This window comes from Zingiber officinale, chromosome 7B (assembly GCF_018446385.1).
Source record: "Zingiber officinale cultivar Zhangliang chromosome 7B, Zo_v1.1, whole genome shotgun sequence".
Lineage (NCBI taxonomy): Eukaryota > Viridiplantae > Streptophyta > Magnoliopsida > Zingiberales > Zingiberaceae > Zingiber > Zingiber officinale.
Genome location: NC_055999.1, coordinates 14,831,144 through 14,855,484, shown reverse-complemented (window position 1 = coordinate 14,855,484; position 24,341 = coordinate 14,831,144). Strand labels below are relative to the sequence as shown.

The window sequence follows — 24,341 nt, the reverse complement described above, 5'->3', positions numbered from 1 at the left end:
ATCACCTTTGTACACTAATATATATCATTTTTAAATAAATTTGAATAATAAATATTACATGATGAAAGGACTATAGAAAAGCTTCAGCAAACTTAAAATTTAGTAGAATTGCTACAAATTAAAAGTATTTAGAAACAGAAGTTTGTATTAATTAAACAATTTTTTAAGAAAAAAAACTGAAAGTGATCATTTATATGGGAATTAGTTTGCTTATTACCCGTGCTCCAAGTCTCCAGGACTTTTCCCTTCTCTTCTAAGATGGCCTTTCTCTCAATGGCTTCGATATAACCAAACTTCTTTTCCTTTTCCACGATTCCTGCGCATTCGAGAATCCATAGGAGCTCCGGCGATCGTCGCGTTGTCTGATCTGTATACAATGGCCGAGGAGCGGCAACTGAGGCTAGATTTGAAGGAGTTGAGCATCGCCAAGAGACCCCGAGTCGTCTCCTTCCTCGCATTCGAGATCCGCGTCCTAGACGCTAAGGTACGATCGCAATCTTGCTCATCCTTTTTTTTTCCTGAACAGTAAAAACCCTACTTTTTATTCCCCTACTCTTGTTAAGTAGACGAGATAGTTCGACCAATGTGGCGTTTTGTTGTGGTTTTCTCTTCATGTTGAGTTACCTTTGTTCGATGGGATATTGTTGTAGTTGGCGAGGGTTCCTTCTGCGACAGCGGCAGCACAAAAGGCCGCAGTCTCAGCGGAAAAGGCGCCTGTTGATGCTGGTGGTTTCAAGCTATGCCACTCTTGGATCGTTCAGCTGGGATCAAGACAATGACAAGATAAAGGTATTTTTTGCGTTGGTTGTTGGGAATTGTTATCAGGTTTATTTAGTTCAAGTATTATATTTTGATCCATCAAGTTAAGCATTGGGGCAACATTTAGGTCTCTGCATTACTACATGAAGACAAACATTTTAGATGACAAAACCTATCACTGCTAACAATTATAGGTACTATATTGACCTCCCTGGCTTCCTCTAACCCAGGAACGTGTGAATCTGACCACAACCAGCTAATGTGGCTCTGCCTTTGTATGCTACTATCAAGCATTACTTCTGTATTTTTTACCTTACAACATGTGGAACCTTGAGACCGCTTAAGGAGTGCAAAGGATAGCAAAGCATGTACAATATATTCAATGCAGGCAGATCTAGAAGATTCATGTTTATGAAAAATACTGGATTTTCATTTTTCAAATAAAGAAATCAAAATCAAGCATGCTTCAGATTTTGTTTTCAACTGATTGTTCAATATATTGGATGTTTGTGATGGCATGTAGTATATTGTTTGTATATATTTTGATATTGTTCTAGTTGTGAATTGCTTTTATAGTTAGGGATATGGGGACGAAAATGACAAACATCTTCCCTTCCACTTGTATTCACAACTAGACTCTAATGACAATTGTTCATTAGCCGTGAATTGCTTTTATAGTTAGGGATATGGGTACTAAAATGACAAACATCTTCCCTTCCACTTGTATGCACATCTAGACTTGAATGACATACTTTTAGCAACAGTTTGAGTTTTTCCCAAGTACAAAACTTTTCAAGACTTTATGTTTGAATGTTTTCGTGAGAACAGTTAGCTGTGTTATCTTCTGCAAGTCTGGATTAAGGTAACACCACACTAGCTCTCACATAATTGACTTCTTAACACATTTGCTAACTAAGTTTATCTTTAATATTAGTTTTTTTCACCTTTACTTTTGTTCTCTTTAAACTGATCTTCTCTAAGGTGAATATTGATTTTAGTAACCTTAACTCTCTTAATTATTTTGCATCAGATCTATATATCTACTGAAGATGCAGACCAAGAGAAGGTGGATGCTGTTTTTAAGCCAGTGTCTGTTGACCTCAAATTGTATGATATTAATGGGAAGAACTATCAGTTCTCTATTCCAAAATTGAACAAGGAGATTTCGCCTGACCAGTGTGAGTTGGTAGTCAAACCCACCAAAGTTATTGCTACTCTTGTCAAAGCTTCCAAGGGAAATTGGCTGGACCTGCACTTTAAGGAAGACAAGGTACTTGTAGTTTCATAAATTTTAGGTTCTGTTATGGTAAATTCATGTGTATTAATACTTTCCAGTGCTCCTTACATGCTTCTAAAACTTACCATTTGTAGTCTTACCCGGCAAAAATTATATGTAGCACATAACATAGGCGGTATACATACGCCTGGAAAAGAGACAAGTAGAATTTGGTATGTTTGCAAATACAAAACAGGATTGAAATGGTAGTTGCAATACTATGCACATTTACCCACTCCTGTTTCTCGCATACCTGTGCAAATTGTAACAAGATGTGCCCACCGTTTCATGTTTATACTCTTGGCATTTGTTGCCTACATTATTTATCTCACCCACAGCTTATTAAAGAACATAACAAAATGGAAGATGTTTTCAAATGTTAAAAAGAGATTAAACTCATTGATTGATTCAAGCATTGTTTAAATTGAGCTTGTTCCTGTCCGAAAACGTGAAGCTAGAAAATTGGAGATGTGGCAGCCTCGCTGACTGGATGAAGACCTCGCTCCTATCTGCAAAACGAACTAAATCAGGAAAGGGGTCCCTGACGTTGACCCTCCAACGCTCAAGTTAGAAACAGAAGAAGATGAATCGAAAATATTAGGGGCAGAGATGAATCCTTGCCTTTCTTTATACCTAGCATACTCTTTTATACCTGTTTTAGTGACCCTTCATATGCCTCTGTTTAATGATATTAATTGCAGATAGAAGACATCTTTGTCTTGGCTTCTCCGCATTCAATAATAGATGGAGTGTTCTCTTTTGTTTTCTCTTCCCCTTATTAAGTATTCATCTTTTCCTCTTTTATTATATCGGTTCATTACACTGTCAACGGCATACCTCGATCCGAACAGGTGACCCGCTCGACCCGCTCTCCTGTTGATCGGGCTGACCAGACGATGTTTCATCCAAACGGTCGACCGGATAGTGGTTCCTCTGATCGGCCTATATAGCCCCCTCTCGCTCGGATGACGCGGTTGAGCCTCTAAGCCCTAATGTTTACCGTTTTGACTTTGACCTCCATCGTGGCTGTTGACCCATGCCAGGTGGGCTCCTCCTTACCGTCATATCACAAGCATCCCCTTCAAGTCTAGTCGAAGGAGGTTACAAGTCCGACTGATTGGACAAGAAGATGTGTCTTCGACGACTTTAAATTCCGTTCGACCCATATGTTTCAGTGGCCGATCGGACTGTGCTTGGTCTTTAATCGCTGATCGGCCTACAAGCCAACGCCGCTTAGCTTCATTTTGCTATTGCCAGGTTCAGCCTTATGACCCGTTCTTTGCACTGATCGGGACGATGAGCAGCAACACTTGGCACATGTTTTCCTTTTCCTTAGGCGTCCTCAGGCGAGCTCAGTCTCGGCTGGCGTCATCCAAAAATCGTGCAAATCCTTGATAGCTATGGTCGAGCATGCGGTTTAATTAAACTCATTAAATGCTATCCAGTGATCGAAGGGCACGTGTCCCTTACTGCCGTCGCGTGCTTGATGTAACAGGTGGATATTCTCTTATAATGAGGTGTGCGCCTTCTTAAAATCAACGATGGGATTTGCTTCTAGGTTTCCGCAGCTTTGGATCAGACGACTGAGATCGTCGTCTTCCTCACTCTGCGTCTTCGTCTTCGAACTTTTCAGCGACACTGCATTCTTCTTCCTTTCCGGCGATCGTAGCAATTTCTCTAGTAAGCTTTCTGTACCCTTCAACTGGCTCTATTCGTTGTTCTTAGCGTCCTTTCTTTCAATCGAACTTCTTCGTTGTTTCTTGTCGACGTTTATTTCCGATGGCAAGCTCCTCCCAACCTCCTGTCTCCGTCCCTGGGCTCTGGTACATGTCCATCGAGTCCCGATTTGACGGAGGCGATGCTGAGAGTTTGAGAGCTGCCTTTGAAATTCCCTTCGATTATCAAATTGGTCTTCCTTCAACTTTTGATTGTCCGAACGAACCACCTCTGGGTTTTGTATGCTTCTTTAGAGACCAATTTACTGTCAGTCTACGGTTCTCGATCCACCCTTTCTTCTCTATCGTTTGTAAATATTTTCGTATTTCTCCCCATCAACTAGTGCCAAACTCCTTTCGGTTGCTATGTGGGGTCATCGTTCGGTTCCGCCTGCATAACATTTCTCTTATTCCTCGGCTCTTCTACTATTTCTATTATCCCAAATTGTCCGAGCTAGAGACTTTTCTCTTCCAAGCCCGAGTGAGCCTAGTTTTCTTTGATAAGATGTCGTCCTCCAACAAGCATTGGAAGGACTACTACTTCTTTGTTCGCTTTCCCGAGCGGTCGGATTTTTCGATCGGCTAGCAGTTAGAGGTGTCGAACCCTCCCGAGCTTAGGAAATACAAGAGTTGATCAGACTACCTCCATGCAACTTCCAGCTTGACCGGTCAGAAATATCATATCCACAAGTTGCTGCTGGAGGGCGTCCTTTATGTGTTTAGCCTGAGCTCGATTCGCACAAGGTTTCCGTCTAGCCTAGGTATGCTCTTTCTTTTCCCCAACCTTTGAATCTAACTAATTTTTCTTCCTTTTGTGCAGCTTGAATCATATTGCGAGCGCGTCTGCCCAGCAAGTGTAAGCTTGCAGACGCAGACATCAACGCCACGGTAGTGGCCGAGCTGGAGAGACGCGGTTTGCAACCGGTCAATTCCCATGAGGATCTGCTCAGCGAGGAGGAGGGAACTCAAGTGCTGGGAAGCGGCGCTGGAGGAAGTCGTACAGCCGCGAGTGATGCGGTCGTTGCCACAGCAGACCTTCTACCTGAACGGTCGTCCATGGTCCCGATCGCTGTTGCTTCGGAGTCAGCAACTTCCGACGTGCCCTTGCAACACCGCAAGAGGCGCCAAGCGGAAAGTTTCTCCTGAACGGCCACTTCAACCCTATAGACTCCTACCACGGTCAGCTCTCGACCCCCATATGACCGGGGTGATACTTCTCTTCCACCTATTGAGCAGGGCCTTGGGGAACTCCCTGCGTCCTTGTTCTCCGACCGGACACTTTCATTGTCCGGGCTGCCTCAAGGGGCGATCTGTGTGTCGCTGACCGCCTTCATGCCCCCTCCTCTGCTGGCGGTGCAGGTGTCCCGCATCCGGCCAGTCTCTTCACAGCTCACCGGCCGGGCAACTTCTGCACCTTCTGGCTCGAGCGGTCAGAGATCAATAACGACAATCATACACTTGCCGACTGACAAGTACTACCATTCGGACGATCCAGCGTCCCTCATCCCCGAGCATCAAATAAAAAATTCAAGGGTCGCTCACATAGATATGGGTTGATGCACGAGCCCGTGCGGCGATTGTAGCTCCGGGCAACTGGCTAATAGCCACACCCATATGTCTACCGGGGTATGTATACCTTTCCTTTTTTCTCTCGTCCGCTCGGTTTGTATAATGCTTAGCATTTTTTGCAGTATTGGGTGGAAAGACTGGTCATGTGCCACACGTTTGCTTACCTGGAGCATGAAGTCCAACAGCTCCATGCTCCGAGCGGCCAATCATCTGCTTCTCAAGCACAACTGGAGAAGATGAATGTTGAGATGGCTCAGCTACGAGTCGATCTGAATAAGAGCTCTGAGCAGCTAGAGGTGGAGAAGAGCAAATGCGCTGAGCAGGCTGCACAGTTGGCTCGACTGGACAAATAGGTTAGCTCCTTCAAGTCCAAGCTCAACTTGGCCAACATTAGGAAGCTCCGGGCCATCGAAGACTTGGAGATCAAAAATAAAGAGTTTCGGGTGTTGGCTCAGAAACTAAAGGATACGGAGGCATCTCTGGACGCCGAACGAGAGGGCAGGTTGGCTGATCAGACTGCAACGAAGGCCCAACTGGACGCCAAGGATAAGGAGCTGGCGTAGTTGAAGGCAGACCTAGAAGCCTCCCGAGCGGTGCTGCAAATTTATCAGGACGTCGAATCCATATGGTTCGAGGCACAGAAGAAGGCTTATCTTCGCTCGGACGCCTTTAATGACAAGGTCACCGATTGGGCGCTCCGTCTCTTCAACCTTGCAATCGACAGGACGCTTAATCAACTGAAGGATGACGGCTACATTCCAATCGTTCTGATAAGCAAGGTCATCAGCCGGGATAAGATGATCGAGTCGTTGCCTGACGACGTTCTGGATGATCTTGAATGAGCCTGTTCATTCGAGTTTTGCTTCTGTAATTTTTTGAAGTATCAATGAATGATCGTTCATCTGGCGAACCTTTATTTTTTTTTGTCCATTTCTTGTCGTTCGGCATTTTCGATTTCAACTTACATTTAGCTCACGCGTTGTCGCGCAAACCAGAGTGAAACTGAGTCGGTTATGCCCCCGGTGTGGTTTCGTGATCTTCAGATTGGCAACGGGCTATGTGATTTCATAGCTGATCGATCAGTTCCGAGTTAAAGGTCGTCGCTCGACTTTTAATGGCGACAAGGGTTTAAGGTCGCCGCCCAACTGTTGATAAAGGCTGGGGTTTAATGTCGCCGCTCGATCGCTGATGGCGATAAGGGTTTAAGGTCGCTGCTCGACCGTTGATGGCGACAAGGATTTAAGGTCATCGCTCGACCGTTGACGATGGATGGGGTTTAAGGTCGCTACTCGACCATTAGTGAAGGCTGGGGTTTAAGGTCACCGTTCAACTGTTGGTGAAGACAAGGGTTTAAGGTCGCTGCTCGACCGTTGGTGAAGACAGGGGTTTAAGGTCGTCGCTCGACTGTTGATAGCGACAAGGGTTTAAGGTCGTCGCTCGACCGTTGACCGAGACAAGGGTTTAAGGTTCCCTTTCGACTGTTGACGGAGATAAGGGTTTAAGGTCGCCGCTCGACCATTGACGACGACAAGGGTTTAAGGTCGTCGTTCGACCGTTGATGGTGACAAGGGTTTAAGGTTGTCGCTCGATCGTTGGCGGATACAAGGGTTTAAGGTTGCCGCTCGACCGTTGACGAAGATAAGATTTTAAAATCGCCGCTCGACCGTTGATGGAGACAAGGGTTTATAGTCGCTGCTCGACTTTTAACTTGGCCAATCAGCTTAAGAATCTGGAAAACTTGTTTTTTATGCATGTTTGTCCTGCATCCAGAAGGCATATGCACAAATACATCTATATTTATTTATGTACCTGTCATCCGTCAATATAGGGTTGGAGATGATTCGCGCGCCATGGCGGCTCGAGCAGCCTTCCATCTTCATCCTCCAAGTAGCAGACCCCTGATCGTAGTTTTTGTACGATCTTGTATGGTCTTCCCCATGGTGCCTCAAGTTTGGTGACATCGCCAACTGGCTTGATTTTCTTCCTCACTAGATCTCCGACCTGGAAAAACCTCGGGATCACCCTTCGGTTGTAGTTCTGCTATCCGCCGTTGGTATGCCATTAGCCGAACGACAGCTTTATCCCGTGATTCATCCACCAAGTCGAGCTCCATTAACCTCCGCTCGGTATTTTCCTCGTCGTAGAGTTGCACCCAGTCGAATTCTACTCCAACCTTCACGGGGACCACTGCTTCTCCTTCATACACCAGCTGGAATGGTGTTATGTTGGTCTCTTCTTTTGGAATAGTACGAAGTGCCCATAAGACACTCGGGAGTTCGTCGACCCAGCTGCCTCCTGTGTGGTCGAGTCGAACTCGTAAGCCTCTAATCGATCTCCCAGTTTGTGACTGTTGGTTAGTCCTAGGAAAACGTACTGGTTCCACTGTACAAATTTTTTTTGTACAAGTGTCGAATCTTTCCTTAAATAACTTATTGGGTTCTTTAGAAGTTAAATTAGGAATCGCAGACAGAACTTAACACATTGATTCCAAATTTAACTTATCTGTTCTTAATGGTTTAGATTTGAATTGCAAGCGGAACTTAACACTATTGATTCAAATCCACCTATGTTATTAATTCCATTAAATATTAATTTCCAAAATTGACTTTCAGGACTGCATGGCGAGGCACATGACCTTCTTGGATATGGGAGCAACCGCCACTGCTTAGACAAAGCCTTTTAAGGAAAACTAATATTTAATTTCCTTAAATAACTCTAGGTTAACCAAAAAGAACAATCGAATCACAAATTCAAAAACAAAGAAAACACAAACTCGAAAAACTAATTCGAAAAATTGGATTTAATGCCTCTTGTGTTTGGAATTCATACAAAGAAAAATAAACTAGCATGATGTGGAAAATAAATACTAGTAATACCTTTCTTTGTGAACTTTAATGATCTCTTGATCTTCTACCGTATTCCTCTTCTAACCTCGGACGTTGTGTGAGCAACGATCTTCCGAGATGAGAACTACCAAGCACCTTCTTCTTCCTTCTAGGTTTCGGCCACCAAGAGTCCTTCTTGATGGATAGGTTCGGCCACCACCAATGCTCTAAGGGATGCTAGAGACTAGGTTTCCTTTCTCTCCTTCTTCTCCTTGCTTGATCCGGCCACCAAAACAACTCCACCAATGAAGAGGTTTCGGCCACAAGAAAGGGAAGAGATAAAGAGGAGGGGCCGACCACACCCAAGGAGAAAAATAGAATAGAGGTTATCACTCATGAAAGCACCTTTACCCCATCTTTTATATTCATTGGTCTTGACAAATAAAGAAATTTTAATAAAAACTTCCTTAATTTCTTTGCCATGAAAAAGAAAATTTAATTGATTTAAAATCAATTTCCTTTTCTTAAACCATATGGCCGACCACTATTCTAATCCCAATCAAGGAAAATTTAATTCACACAAGAATTAAAATTTTCTAATTTATTTTCGGAAATTTATAAAAATTTCTCCAATAATTTTTTTCCCTTCATGGTGATTTGTAAAAAGGAAATTTTATAAATTAAAATCTTTCTTTTAAACATGTGGATGATTTCTAAAAAGGAAAGTTATCTCTAAAAATTAAAATCTCCTTTTAATCTACAAATAAAGAAAGATATCAAATCTTTTTTTAATCTTTTGTAGAAACTAATAAAAGAGAATATTTAATTTTTAAACTCTCTTTTAAATCATGAACATGGTTAAAATAGGAAAGTTTTCTCAAAATTAAAATCTACCTTTCAATCTACAAATAATGAAAGATTTCAAATCTTTTCTTAATTTTTTGTAGAAAACTCTAAAAGGAAAGATTTAAATTTTAAACTCTCTTTTAGAACTACGGAATCCACATAAGGAAAATTTAAAAAAAATAAAATTACTTTTTATTTTAATAGGGCCGGCCACCTAAGCTTGGGTTCAAACTAGGGTCGGCCACCTCATGAACCCATGAACCATGCCTTTGGTCGGCCCTAGCTTAGACTCCAAGCTAGCTTGGCCGGCCCCTATAGGATGGGTAAGAAGGTGGATATAAGTGGGTATAGTACTCTATAATTAAGAGACTACGATAGAGACCGAGAGGAGGAATTGGTTTTGGTCTCCCGATGAAATTAAACATCTCGTGTTCGCCCCGAACACATAACTTAATTTCATCAATAATAATGTTAGAGTGTATACTAAAATCCTAGCTTTTGGTATAAATATTTATCTAGAAATAAGAATCACATTGGTCAAATGTCTACATTTATGATAAATGTAGTTGCTCAATTAATTTATATTGTAGATAACATGGTGTGTGGTGTCACACACAGAAGATCATGTTATTGGTTCCTTATAAATTATAAACAGTAGCTCACGACCAAGATGGAAAGGAACAAACCATTGGAAGGTCGTAGTGTAATTAGGTATTAGTTTATCTTAACTATATAATTACACTAGTACACTTAGAGTGTATTGAGTAGGACCATTTGAGGTTGTTCCTTTTAAACTGACTTTATGAAGGAACAAAGACCTCAGTTATTATGGAAGTGTGTGCTCTTAATCCTAATATAATAACAAGCACATATATTTGATATTTATTTCTTTAATTTATCAATGGGTGAGATTTAGTTCGATGAATCAATAAGCCCGATAAGTTGGGAAATGATATCACCTATAGTGTGTGTGTTGTTGATTATAGAAGGAAACTGTGTCCTAGTAATCTAGGTTGAGAATATCCCCAAGAGGAGCTCATAAGGATTGTCATGTTAAACCCTGCAGGTGGACTTAGTCCGACATGATGATGAAGTTGAGTGGTACTACTCTTGGAGCTAGATATTAATTAAGTGAGTTGTCAGTAACTTACTTAATTAGTGGATATTTGTTATCTTAAACACAGGGAGACTAACACACTCATAATAAGAAGGAGCCCAAAATGTAATTTGGGATTGATGCGGTAGTTCAATAATAGTTCTTTAGTGGAATGAATTATTATTAATGAAATTAAGTTGTGTGTTCGGGGCGAACACGGGATGCTTAATTTCATCGGGAGACCAAAACCAATTTCTTCTCTCGGTCCCTATCGTAGCCTCTAGTATATAGAGATTTATACCCACCTCATACCCACCGCATACCCACCTTCTTACCCATCCAATGGGGCCGGCCAAGCTAGCTTGGAACCCAAGCTAGGGCCGACCAAAATCAAGTGGATGAGTCATGTAGGTGGCCGGCCAAAGCTTGGGTCCCAAGCTTAGGTGGCCGTCCACTAGAATATTAAAAAGGATTTTTATTAAATTATTTATTATGTGGATATCATGATTTTAAAAGAGAGTTTAAAAATTAAAAATTTCCTTTTATAGATTTCTACAAAAGATTAAGAGAAGAAATTAATCTCTTTCCTTATTTGTAGTTTAAAAGGATGATTTTAATTTTTGGTAAAAATTTTCCTTATTTGTAAATCATCTACATGTTTAAAAGAGAGTTTAAAATTTGAAATCTTTCCTTATTTGTTGATTAAAGGAGGATTTTAAATTTTAAGAAAACTTTTCTTTTTAACCATATTCATGATTTAAAAGAAAGTTTAAAAATTAATAATTCTCTTTTATTAGTTTCTACAAAAGATTAAGAAAAGACTTGATATCTTTCATTATTTGTAGATTAAAAGAGATTTTAATTTTTAGAGATAACTTTCTTTTTATCTACATGTTTAAAAGAAATATTTTAATTTATTAAATTTCCTTTTTATAAACCAATCATGAAGGGATTAAATTATTGGAGAAATTTTTATAAATTTCCAGAAACAAATTAGGAAGTTTTAATTTTTGCTTTAATTAAAACTTTCCTTGATTTGGGGCTTGAGGTGACCAACCATTGTATTTGAAAAAGAAAATTATTTTTAATTAAATAATTTTTCTTTTCAATGGAAAAAGAATTAAGGAAATTTTTATTAAATTTTCCTTATTTGCCAAGACCAAGGATTATAAAAGAGGGGGTAGAGGAGGCTTCAAGGTGAACGACTCTATTCTATTTTTCTTCCTCTTTTCCTTGGTGGTGTGGCCGGCCCTTCCTTCTTCTCTTCTTCTTCTCTTGGTGGCCGGATCTAGCTTGAGGAAGAAGGAGAGAAAGCCTACATCCCTTGGAGCTTGGTTGGTGGAAAAGATCTTCATATTTTGGAAGCTTTGTGCTTGGCCGAAATTTGAAGAAAGGAGAAGGTGCTTTGGTGGTTTCTCATCTCGGAAGATCGTTGCCCACACAACGTCCGAGGTTAGAAGAGGAATACGGTAGAAGATTAAGAGGTTTTTCTAAAAGGTATAACTAGTATTTTTTTTCGCATCATACTAGTTATTTTTGGAAATAATACTAAATACAAGAGGCATATGATTCTAGAGTTTCGAATTTGTTTTCGATATAGTGTTCTTTTGTTTTTCTTTTCCTTGTGATTTGATTGTTCTTTTCGGTTAACCTAAAGTTATTTTAGGAAATTAAATATTAGCTTTCCATAAAAGGTTTTGTCTAGTCGGTGGTGGTTGCTCCCATATCTAAGAAGGCCATGTGCCTCGCCACGTCAGTACTGGGAACCAATTATGAAAATTAATATTTAATGGAATTAATAACTTAAAGTGACTTGGGTCGAACGTGTTAAGTTCCGCAGGAGATCCAAGTCAAAACCTAAAAGAACAAATAGATTAAGTTTTGGATCAAACGTGTTAAGTTCCGCAGACGATCCAAAATTTAATTTAAAAGAACACATGGTAGCTAGGAAAAGGTTCAGACCTTTGTACAAAATTTTTGTACAGTGGAACCTCTAGGTTTTCCGAGTAGCAACCAACAATTGGTATCAGAGCTAGGGTTTTGCTTCTGTGTATTTGGTATTAGTTTAATTATGCACATGTCATACATAATTTATGCAGGTTAATAGTAGGATGTGCTAACTTTGTGGATGCAGGATCCAACTATTATGGCTTATAGTTTTTATGTGTGTGATTGGACCCTTCATCATGTCAAGGGTATTTTATTGTGTGTGCATGATTGTATTATAAAATACAGCAGGAGCAGTATTTAGTTTTATTAGGATTTTATTTTTGATCTAGTTACATGTACATTCCTTTTATGGAATATAGAATCGATGGATGTAAATTTTATTTTATGTTCGATCTAGTTTACATGTACATTCCTTCGAGGAATATAGGATCAAAATGTAAAATTCTATTTATGTCGCGGATCGAATCTTGCAAAGCGTGGAACCTTCTAAGGACCAGAGGCGCAGCGGAACTAGGAGCAAGATGGATGCGACAGCTAGACCCGGTGGCAGTGGCCAAATATGGCAGCAGCTTGGGATGACAACACATGGAGGACAACAAGAGATAAAAGCCATAATAGTTGAAAATTAGATTTTCTATTTATTACTTTTATATTGTGCTGTGTGTGCATCTTAGTTTACATATTTAGTAGGCTAGCATAGTTAAAATTCCTCATTTATAAATAACTAAGTGGGAGAGAGATTTTTAAGTAAATCCCATTGTCTCCATTACTGGTTTGTAAGTGATGCAAACAAGCTTGCGCGTTGGCTCTGAGTGCCTTCCTCCATAACGGATGAGCTTGTTTGTGGATCACTAGAACAGACTTCCATTTTTGGATGACTATAGGAAGTTAATTAATAACGTGTGATCTTCCCCAACGGAAGGGGCATAATCTTATTAATGGACTTAGTGTCAAGTAATGATATACACTTAGACACATCTAATAGTATCCTCCCCATCGGAGTCACTGCTATTATTTGTGTGACCAAATGATACCAACTATTAATTTTATTTGTCAAAAAGTTAGGTTGACAAGATAATAAAATTAATGGGTTAAAACCCTCCTTTTACAAATATTGAATTTGTATATATCCACACTAACGTGTCATGCAAAATTCACGGTGTTTGAGGTGTTGGTGAATTTAAATAATATTATTTGAGGAATCAATATTTTTTAAATTCAAAAGTTTTTGACCAAATATTTGATCAAAGACAGATCAACTATTAATTTTATTCGTCATAAAGTAAAGTTGACGAGATAATAAAATTAATGAATAAAATCTCCTCTTCGATTTTGTATACGTCCACACTATCGTGACATACAAAATTCATGGGGATTTTTAAGGAGTTGATCTTGACCAAGTATTTTTGTGATTCTTAGGATTTAAAATGTTTGTCAATCCCCTAGTAGTCATACTATAAGAAAGACTTAGTAATCCCAATTGTAATGATTGGAAATAGGACTTGGACATTAAGGTAAACTGTCTTCTTAGAACTAAGAACAATATAGGTGTATTTAATTCATTAGTTGAAACATGTTTAATGGTGTTATCTACCAGAACCTGGAGTGTAGATACAGATGCCATTAATCATGTCCGCAATTCATTGCAGGGTTCCAGGAAACCCGACAACTAAATGAAAATTAAAACACTGTCTACATGGGCACTACTGTAAAAATGGTAGCTGTTGCAGTGGGAGATGTTTATCTTTTGATAAGAATAAAACATGAATTTTTGAGTAATTGTCTTTACGCACCAAGTTTAGAAAGAACTAGTTTTCAGTTTCTAAACTATTCAAAGAACTTGATATTCTGCCTCTTTTAATAACAAAGTTGTTATTAAGAAAAAGAGGGAAGTTATCTATTCTGGTACGTTGGTTGGCAATTTATAAATCCAATAACTCTCACGATGCAACAAATGGAAATTAGTAACACATCTTCTAACTTTAAGAGAAAGTAACCTTCGAAAATAAACCAATTATATCTTTGGCTTCTAAGGCTAGGTTATATTAACTTGAGTAGGATTCATTGGTAGCTGATGAACTTTTGGGTTCATTAGTAGTGGAAATCTTTCCAACCTACGAGTCTTACTTGGAAGGAAAAATAACCAAGAAGCTTTTAAGTCTAAGGGGTATGGAGTCAAAGATATATTGGAATTGGTTCATTCTGATTTGTGTGATCCTATGAGCATCCAGACAAGAGGTTGTTTCAAATATTTCATCTATTTTATAAACAACTATTTGAGATACGGATATATTTACTTGATGTGCCGCAAGTCTAAGTGCTTTGATTAGTTCAAAGAGTACGAGGCTGATGTGGAGAAACGACAAAGTAAAAGTATCAAGACACTACGGTAAGATTGTAGTGGCAAGTACCTCTTGGGAGAATTTAGGAGTCATTTATCAGAAGTAGGGATTCAATCCAAACTAACTGCACCTGGTACACTCCAACAGAATGGTGTAGGAAAAGGAAGGGTATAGGACTCTTATGGAAATAAGTAGATTGATGAGTTATTAAGAATATTATCAAAATCATTTTAAGGATATACTCTGGAAACGGGAGTGAATATAGTACCTTCTAAAGTCAGAACTCTCTACTCATATAGAATTGCTGAATAGACGTAAGCCTATTTCGAAGCATATTCGGATTCGGGTAGTCCAGCACATATGCAGAAGAGAGACAATGATAAGTTGGACAGGAATTCACTTGTTTGTGGGTTATCCTAGTAAAATGAAAGTAGCTTTATAGTCTTAAAAATCAGAAGGTCATTGTTAGCATCAATGACCGATTTTTAGAAAAGGACTATGTAATAAACCATGTGCCCATAAGAAAATTTGTTCTTAAGGAAATAATAAAAGACATGTCTAATCTAGTACCAACTGTACAAGATGAGATACCATAAGGAAACTGTAACACGTATCACAAATGATACACAATTGCAGAAAGTGCCTTGTCGTAGTGAGAGGGTTGTTAGGCAACCTAAAAAGATTCATGTTTTGGGAGAGTTTTTGGACTCGATCCCTGGAGGACGTGAACCTGATCTCCGGACATATGACGAAACACTCCAAGATAAAGATGCAACATCTTGGCAAAGAGTAATGAATAACAGAATTAGAATATATGTATTCTAATAAAATCTGAAAGCTTGTAGAACCACCAAATGGTGTAAAAACCTTTGGGTGTAAAAAGGTCTATAATAGGAAAAGAGGGATAGAAAGGAAGGTAGTAACTTTCAAAGTAAGGCTTGATGAAAAAGGAAACTTTTTCACTAGTAGCCATGCTTAAGTCTATCCGGATTCTTTTATCTATTTGGCAAGTAGATGTCAAGACATCATTCCTTAATGGAAGTCTTGATGAAAGCATCCATATAAAGCAACCAGAAGGGTTCATTGCAAAGGGCTAAGAGCATCTTGTGTGCAAGCTCAATCAGTCTATGGACTGAGGCAAAGCTTCAAGGTCTTGGAACATCCGATTTATCAAAGTAATCCAGACCTATGGATTTATTGAGTAAACGGATAAGTCTTGTATATACAAAAGGTGTGATGGAAACGTGGTGTTATTTCTTGTACTATACGTAGATAACATTTTTGGTAGTTGAAAACAATATCAAAATGTTGTCAGAAGTAAGGGTATGGTTGTCCAAATAATTCGATATAAAGGACTTGGGAGAATATATATATTTTTGAGATCAAAGTAATAAGGGATCGAAAGAAAAAATATATTTTACTTATCCCAAGTTTGATACATCAGAAAATCCTTGCTCATTTTAAGCATGCAAAACTCCTCGAAAGGTTTCTTACCTTTTAAGCACGAAGTGTCTTTATCTAAAGAGATGTCTCCGATGACATCAAAGGAGATTGAGGACATGTAGGCAGTTCTTTATGCTTCGGCAGTTAGACAACCTAATGTATGCTATGCACGAGATCAGAAATATGTTTTGCCAAGGGCATAGTTAGCAGATATCAAAGTAACCCTAGACAAGGACATTGGACTGCAGTAAAGCATATATTAAAGTACCTTAGAGGCGCTAGAGATTATATGCTAGCTTACAAGGCAGTTAATTTGGTCCCTGTGGGTTACACGGATTTTGACTTCCAATCAGATAGGGACAATAATAAGTCGACCTCGGGGTTTTGTGTTTACTTTAGGAGGAAAAGTCATAACTATGGAAGAGTGATAAGCATAGGTGTTTTTCTGGACTCCACCATAGAAGCTGAGTATATGCTCTGAGGTAGCCATAAAAGTTGAATGACTTAATTACCTCAAGATAGACTTAGATATGATTTCTAGTTTGTCCAAAGATTATTACAATTTATTGTAATAATAATGGTGCAGTAACAAACTCGAAGAAACCATAAGTCTATGAGGCAAGTAAACACAATAGAGCGCAAGTACTACACAATACGAGAAATTGTATAACGAGGAGAAGTTGTTGCCGCCTAGATTGCATCAGATGATAACCTAAGGTCCTTAAGGCAAGAGCTTTTTGAAAGACATGGGAATCAGATGTATGGCAGCAGATATGGCAGCTTAGTCTTTTAGTATAAGTGGGAGATTGTTAGAGTGTATACTAAAAGCCTAGCTTTTGGTATAAATATTTATCTAAAAATAAGAATCACATTGGTCAAATGTCTACATTTATGATAAATGTAGTTGCTCAATTAATTTATATTGTAGATAACATGGTGTGTGGTGTCACACACAGAAGATCATGTTATTGGTTCCTTATAAATTATAAACAGTAGCTCACGACCAAGATGGAAAGGAACAAACCATTGGAAGGTCGTAGTGTAATTAGGTGATCCTGTCCGAATCAAGAGTCAGCGGATGCTGGGCACGTGGCGCTCTCTACTGGATCCTCGAGTGCTCCGGCGAACCTGCAACAAAACCGAGCCGGGAGGGGTGTCCCGGCGACGGTCCTCCGACGCTCAAGTCAGGTAAGTGTTGGAGAAAGTGGCTGCCAAATTCCTATTCTACGTACCTTTGGCGAAGTAATAGCCTCTTTATATAAGACGGAGAAGGAACCGATGCACGCCCACCGAGGTGCGTACGTGTCAGCAACCCATACCACGGTATGCACTTGTCAGAGAGCTTACCTGACACCATTTCTGGATCTTCGATGGGATCATGGACCACCCGACATTAATCCAACCCCTAGAAGAAAGCTCGCTCCTTTTGCCGCCATCCTCCCCGGAATCCAGGCCTCAGACAACCCGTTCACCTTCTTCGCCGTCGGGCGGCACCTCTCTCAGTATCGCCGATGCTATTTGAGCGTCGGACCCCTGGTCCCTACCAGGGTGCCTTTTACTATCAGATTTTCCTTTCTTCTGAGTCCGGTCGGCTCGCCCTTTTCCGGCGAGCCATTGGACCTTGTGACCTCCCCTCAGCGTTGACTCCTTATGGGGTTCCGGATTTTTACCGCCGGATCATTAGGTATTAGTTTATCTTAACTATATAATTACACTAGTACACTTAGAGTGTATTGAGTATGACCATTTGAGGTCGTTCCTTTTAAACTGACTTTATGAAGGAACAAAGACCTCAGTTATTATGGAAGTGTGTGCTCTTAATCCTAATATAATAACAAGCACATATATTTGATATTTATTTCTTTAATTTATCAATGGGTGAGATTTAGTTCGATGAATCAATAAACCCGATAAGTTGGGAAATGATATCACTTATAGTGTGTGTTGTTGATTATAGAAGGAAACTGTGTCCTAGTAATCTAGGTTGAGAATGTCTCCAAGAGGAGCGCATAAGGATTGTCATGTTAAACCCTGCAGGTGGACTTAGTCCGACATGATGATGAAGTTGAGTGGTAATACTCTTGGAGCTAGATATTAATTAAGTGAGTTGTTAGTAACTTACTTAATTAATGGACATTTGTTATATTAAACACAGGGAGGCTAACACACTCATAATAAGAAGGAGCTCAAAATGTAATTTGAGATTGGTGCGGTAGTTCAATAATAGTTCTTTAGTGGAATGAATTATTATTAATGAAATTAAGTTGTGTGTTCGGGGCGAACACGGGATGCTTAATTTCATCGGGAGACCAAAACCAATTTCTTCTCTCGGTCCCTATCGTAGCCTCTAGTATATAGAGATTTATACCCACCGCATACCCACCTTCTTACCCATCCAATGGGGCCGGCCAAGCTAGCTTGGAACCCAAGCTAGGGCCGACCAAAATCAAGTGGATGAGTCATGTAGGTGGCCAGCCAAAGCTTGGGTCACAAGCTTATGTGGCCGGCCACTAGAATATTAAAAAGGATTTTTATTAAATTATTTATTATGTGGATATCATGATTTTAAAAGAGAGTTTAAAAATTAAAAATTTCCTTTTATAGTTTTCTACAAAAGATTAAGAGAAGAGATTAATCTCTTTCCTTATTTGTAGTTTAAAAGGATGATTTTAATTTTTGGTAAAAACTTTCCTTATTTGTAAATCATATACATGTTTAAAAGAGAGTTTAAAATTTGAAATCTTTCCTTATTTGTTGATTAAAGGAGGATTTTAAATTTTAAGAAAACTTTTCTTTTTAACCATGTTCATGATTTAAAAGAAAGTTTAAAAATTAATAATTCTCTTTTATTAGTTTCTACAAAAGATTAAGAAAAGACTTGATATTTTTCATTATTTGTAGATTAAAAGAGATTTTAATTTTTAGAGATAACTTTCTTTTTATCCACATGTTTAAAAGAAATATTTTAATTTATTAAATTTCCTTTTTATAAACCAATCATGAAGGGATAAAATTATTGGAGAAATTTTTATAAATTTCCAGAAACAAATTAGGATGTTTTAATTCTTGTTTTAATTAAAATTTTCCTTGATTTGGGGCTTGAGGTGGTCGGCCATTGTATTTGAAAATGAAAATTATTTTTAATTAAATAATTTTTCTTTTCAATGGAAAAAGAATTAAGGAAATTTTTATTAAATTTTCCTTATTTGCCAAGACCAAGGATTATAAAAGAGGGGGTAGAGGAGGCTTCAAGGTGAACGACTCTATTCTATTTTTCTTCCTCTTTTCCTTGGTGGTGTGGCCGACCCTTCCTTCTTCTCTTCTTCTTTTCTTTGTGGCCGAACCTCTTCATGCTTATGGAGTTTTAATTGGTGGCCAGATCTAGCTTGAGGAAGAAGGAGAGAAAGCCTACATCCCTTGGAGCTTGGTTGGTGGAAAAGATCTTCATCTTTTGGAAGCTTTGTGCTTGGCCGAAATTTGAAGAAAGGAGAAGGTGCTTTGGTGGTTTCTCATCTCGGAAGATCGTTGCCCACACAACGTCCGAGGTTAGAAGAGGAATACGGTAGAAGATCAAGATGTTTTTTTAGAAGGTATAACTAGTATTTTTTTTTCGCATCATACTAGTTATTTTTGGAAATAATACTAAATACAAGAGGCATATGATTCTAGAGTTTCGAATTTGTTTTCGATATAGTGTTCTTTTGTTTTTCTTTTCCTTGTGATTTGATTGTTCTTTTCGGTTAACCTAAAGTTATTTTAGGAAATTAAATATTAGCTTTCCATAAAAGGTTTTGTCTAGTCGGTGGTGGTTGCTCCCATATCCAAGAAAGTCATGTGCCTCACCACGTCAGTACTGGGAACCAATTATGAAAATTAATATTTAATGGAATTAATAACTTAAGGTGACTTGGGTCGAACGTGTTAAGTTCCGTAGGAGATCCAAGTCAAAACCTAAAAGAACAAATAGATTAAGTTTTGGATCAAACGTGTTAAGTTCCGCAGGCGATCCAAAATTTAATTTAAAAGAACACATGGTGGCTAGGAAAAGGTTCAGACCTTTGTACAAAATTTTTGTACAGTGGAACCTCTAGGTTTTCCGAGTAGCAACCAACAAATAATTCATTCCACTAAAGAACTATTATTGAATTACCGCACCAATCCCAAATTACATTTTGGGCTCCTTCTTATTATGAGTGTGTTAGTCTCCCTGTGTTTAAGATATCGAATGTCCACTAATTAAATGAGTTACTAACAACTCACTTAATTAATATCTTAGTCCAAGAGTAGTACAACTCAATCTTATCGTCATGTCGGACTAAGTCCACCTGCAGGGTTTAATGACAATCCTTATGAGCTCCGCTTGGGGTCATTCTCAACCTAGATTACTTGGACACAATTTCCTTTTATAATCAATAACACACACTATAAGTAATATCATTTCCCAACTTATCGGTCTTATTGATTTATCGAGCTAAATCTTACCCATTGATAAGTCAAAGAAATAAATAATAAATATATGTGTTTGTTATTATATTAGAATTAAGAGCACACACTTCCATAATAACTAAGGTCTAGTTCTTTTATAAAGTCAATACAAAAAGAACTTACCTAAAATTGTTCTACTCAATACACTTGGAGTGTATCAGTGTAATTTATTAGTTAAGATAAACTAATACTTAATTACACTACGACTACTTCAATGGTTTGTTCCTTTCCATTTTAGTCGCGAGCAACTGTTTATAATTTATAAAGAATCGACAACATGATCTTCTGTGTGTAACACCACACACCATGCTGTCTACTATATAAATTAATTGAACAAATTATATTTAACAAATAAATGTAGATATTTGACCATTGTGATTTTTTATTTCTAAATAAATGTTTATACAAAAGCTAGACTTTTAGTATTTACTCTAACAATCTCCTATTTATACTAAAAGACTATGCTGCCATAAATGCTACCATTCATCTGATTCCCAACCCTTCAACATGTCCATCAAAAGTTCTTGCCTTAAGGACCTTAGTGAAAGGATCTATAGGTCATCACCTGATGCAATCTAGGTGGCACCAACTTCTCCTCGTATATATGATTTCTCGTATTGGGTGGTACTTGCGCTTTATTGTGTTTACTTGACTTATGGACTTATGGTTTCTTCGAGTTGGTTACTGCACCACTATTATTGCAATAAATTGTAATAATCTTTGGACAAACCAGAAATCAAAACTAAGTCCATCTTGAGGTTACTGAGTCATTCAATTTCTATGGCTGCCTCTGAGGCTGCCACATACTCAACTTCTATAGTGGAGTATGAAAATTACCTATGCTTAACACTCCTCCATAGTTATGGCTTTACCTCATAAAGTAAACACAAAATCCCGAGGTCGACTTACTATTGTCCCTATCTGATTGGAGGTCAAAAATCCATGTAACCCACAGAAATCAAATCATCTGCTTAGTAATCTAGCATATAATCCCTAGTTCTTTTCACGTACTTCAATATATGCTTTACGGCAGTCTTGTGTCCCGGTCCTGAGTTACTTCGATATCTGCTAACTATGCACTGGGCAAAACAGATATCCGATCTCGTGCAGCATACATTAAGCTTTCCAACAACCGAAGCATAAGGAACTTGCTTTCATGTCCTTTATCTGCTTTGATGTCTTTGGAGACATCTCTTTTAGATAAAGTTACTCTATGTTGAAAAGGTAAGAAACCTTTCTTGGAGTTTTGCATGCATAAAATGAGCAAGGATTGTTTCGATATATGAAGCTTGTGATAAGTAAAATATATTCTTTTCTTACGACCCCTTTGATCCCAAGAATATATGCATTCTCCCAAGTCCTTCATATTGAATTGTTTGGACAACCATACCTTTACTTCTGACAACACTTTGATATTGTTTCCAACCACTAAAAATGTTATCTACGTATAGTACAAGAAATACTACCACGTTTCCATCATACTTCTTGTATACACAAAACTCATTCGGTTATAAAATAAATCCATAGGTCTGGATTACTTTATTAAATCGGATGTACTAAGACCTTGAAGCTTTTCTTCAGTCCATAGACTGATTGAGCTTACACACAAGATGCTCTTTGCAATGAACCATTCTGGTTACTTTATATGGATGTTTTCTTTGAGACTTTCATTAAGGAAAGTTGTCTTGACACCCACTTGCTAAATCTCATAGATAAAAGAATCCGGATAGACTTAAGCATGACTACCGGTAAAAAAGTTTCTTTTTCAACAAGCTCTGCTTTGAAAGTTTCTACCTTCCTGTCTATCCCTCTTTTCCTATTGTAGACTTATTTTCACCCAATGACTTTTACACCATTTGGTGATTTTATAAGCTCTCAGACTCTATTAGAATACATATATTCTAATTCTGTATTTATTGCTCTTTGCAAAGATATTGCATCTTTATCTTGGAATGCTTCGTCATATGTCCGGGGATCAGGTTCATGTCCACCAGGGATCAAGTCCAAAGACTCTCCCAAAACATGAATCTTTTAGGTTGCCTAACAACCCTCCCACTACGACGAGACACTTTCTGTAATTGTGTATCATTTGTGATACGTGTTGCGATTTCTTGTGATATTTCATCTTGTACAATTGGTATTAGATTAGACGTGTCCTTTAATTTCCTTAAGAACAATTTTTACTCATGGACTTGTGGTCCATAGTATAGTCCTTTTCTAAAATCGGGCATTGGTGCCAACAATGACCTTCCGATTTTAAGGACTATAAATCTCTTATCATTTTTCTAGGATAACTCATAAACAAGTGAACTCATGTCCAATTTATCAGTGTCTCTTGTGTGCTAGACCACTCAAATCCGAATATGCTTCAGACTAGGCTTACGCCCATTCTGCAATTCAATGGGAGTAGAGAGTTCTGACTTAGACGGTACTATGCTCACTTCCGTTTCCAATGTATATCTTTAAAACGAATTTGTTAATTTTCTGAATAACTCATCATCGATCTAATTATTCCATAAGAGCTTTATATTTTATTTCTACTACATCATTCTGTTGGGGTGGACCAGGTGCAGTTAGTTGGGATTGAATCCCGACTTCTGATAAGTGACTCCTAAACTCTCCTAAGAGATATTTGTTACTACGATTTCACCGTAGTGTATTGATACTTTTACTTTGATGTTATTCCACATCAGCCTAGTACTCTCTAAACTAATCTGTAACGACCCGCCTTCTACTACTAGACTGTAAGGCCGATCGCTACAGTTATGCTGAACTAACTGTGCGGAAAACTGATCTAATTTGAGTTTTAGCCGCTAACTGATAACTATTCTTAGTTCTACATATACTGGTGGATGTAATCTAAGGTATACCTAACATATACTACATCCCCTATGGTCAAAGAACTGAAATATATGTTTCCCGGCTGTTATCAGACCTCCCAATCGATCCGTTGATCGATTGGAACGTTGGATCGATCCAGGGATCGATTCAGCCGACTACTGTACGCTGGATCGATCGGTTGATCGATCCAGACTGACCAATCGATCCAGTGATCGATTCCCAAACCTTCTGTTCGCGACAGAAATTGCTGGATCGATCGGACGATCGATCCAGAAACCTCCTGTTCGCAGAGCAACTTGCCCGATCGATCAGCTGATCGATTGGGACCCTCCAATCGATCCACCGATCGATTGGGGTTTCTGATTTCGCACTGAAACTCTGATTTCAGCACTGGTTCGTGCCAAAACCTCACACTACAACCATCTAATGCATGATAAACATTCCAATAACATAGGACTAGCAATCTAACTTGTTATAGTGCATGGTTCTTTAATTTCTAGCATTGAACAACTTAAAATGCATAAAAAGCAAAATACTAAAAGTTCATATTTCTAAGCGAGAATGTTGAGGTCCCCTAAAGATCTTTGATTCCAGTTCCTGCCACACACACCATCTTTGCATTGTCCTCCAGCTCCCTCTGTTAATCCAACTTTTCTTTACCTTTATCTGCAGTATAAGGAAAAGTAGAATCTGTAAGCTTAAAGCTTAGTAAGAAACCATCTACCTCACAAAAACATGCAACGATGCAATTATGATTTTAAATCATGCTGTTTAAAACATATGCTGGACATACTGAATAACTAAGCATGGCATGACATATAAGCATACAATCATGGCATATATAAAGCTGAACATAAAGTCATCATGCATACTCACAGGGAAAAACTAAGCTGATACTAAGAACTGAGCTACGCTAATGCTGAGCTACTGCCAGAACTGTACTGAAATCACGAACTAATTTGTGAAGGGTTGAAAACCATATACATATAATAAGTGAAAATACTAAACATGCTGCTGTTGGGCCCGACAACTGTACGTGCTATGCGCGCATCTCTAACTAGACCCGGGGTTGCAAGTCCCGAATTTAGTAGAGCTACTAGGTTATCTAAACCTAGGGACTGACTATGGGAGCCCAGCCCAATGGATATCTAATCCAGTACAGTGCCAACTGAAAAGTAAAATACTGAGTATAGC

The 24,341-nt window shown here is 38.5% G+C and overlaps 1 protein-coding gene across 1 annotated transcript in view; it reads left to right on the top strand.

Annotated features, from left to right (window-relative positions):
• Window positions 1-225: 225 nt before the first annotated feature.
• LOC122003589 (calcyclin-binding protein-like) overlaps window positions 226-24,341 on the top strand; it is a 46,881-nt gene continuing 22,765 nt past the window's right edge. Inside the window, exons 1-3 of the mRNA XM_042558682.1 lie at window positions 226-484; window positions 651-789; window positions 1,790-2,029. Of these exons, the coding sequence (XP_042414616.1) occupies window positions 721-789; window positions 1,790-2,029 (309 nt within the window). The 5' untranslated portion in view covers window positions 226-484; window positions 651-720. The remainder of the gene's footprint in view (window positions 485-650; window positions 790-1,789; window positions 2,030-24,341) is intronic.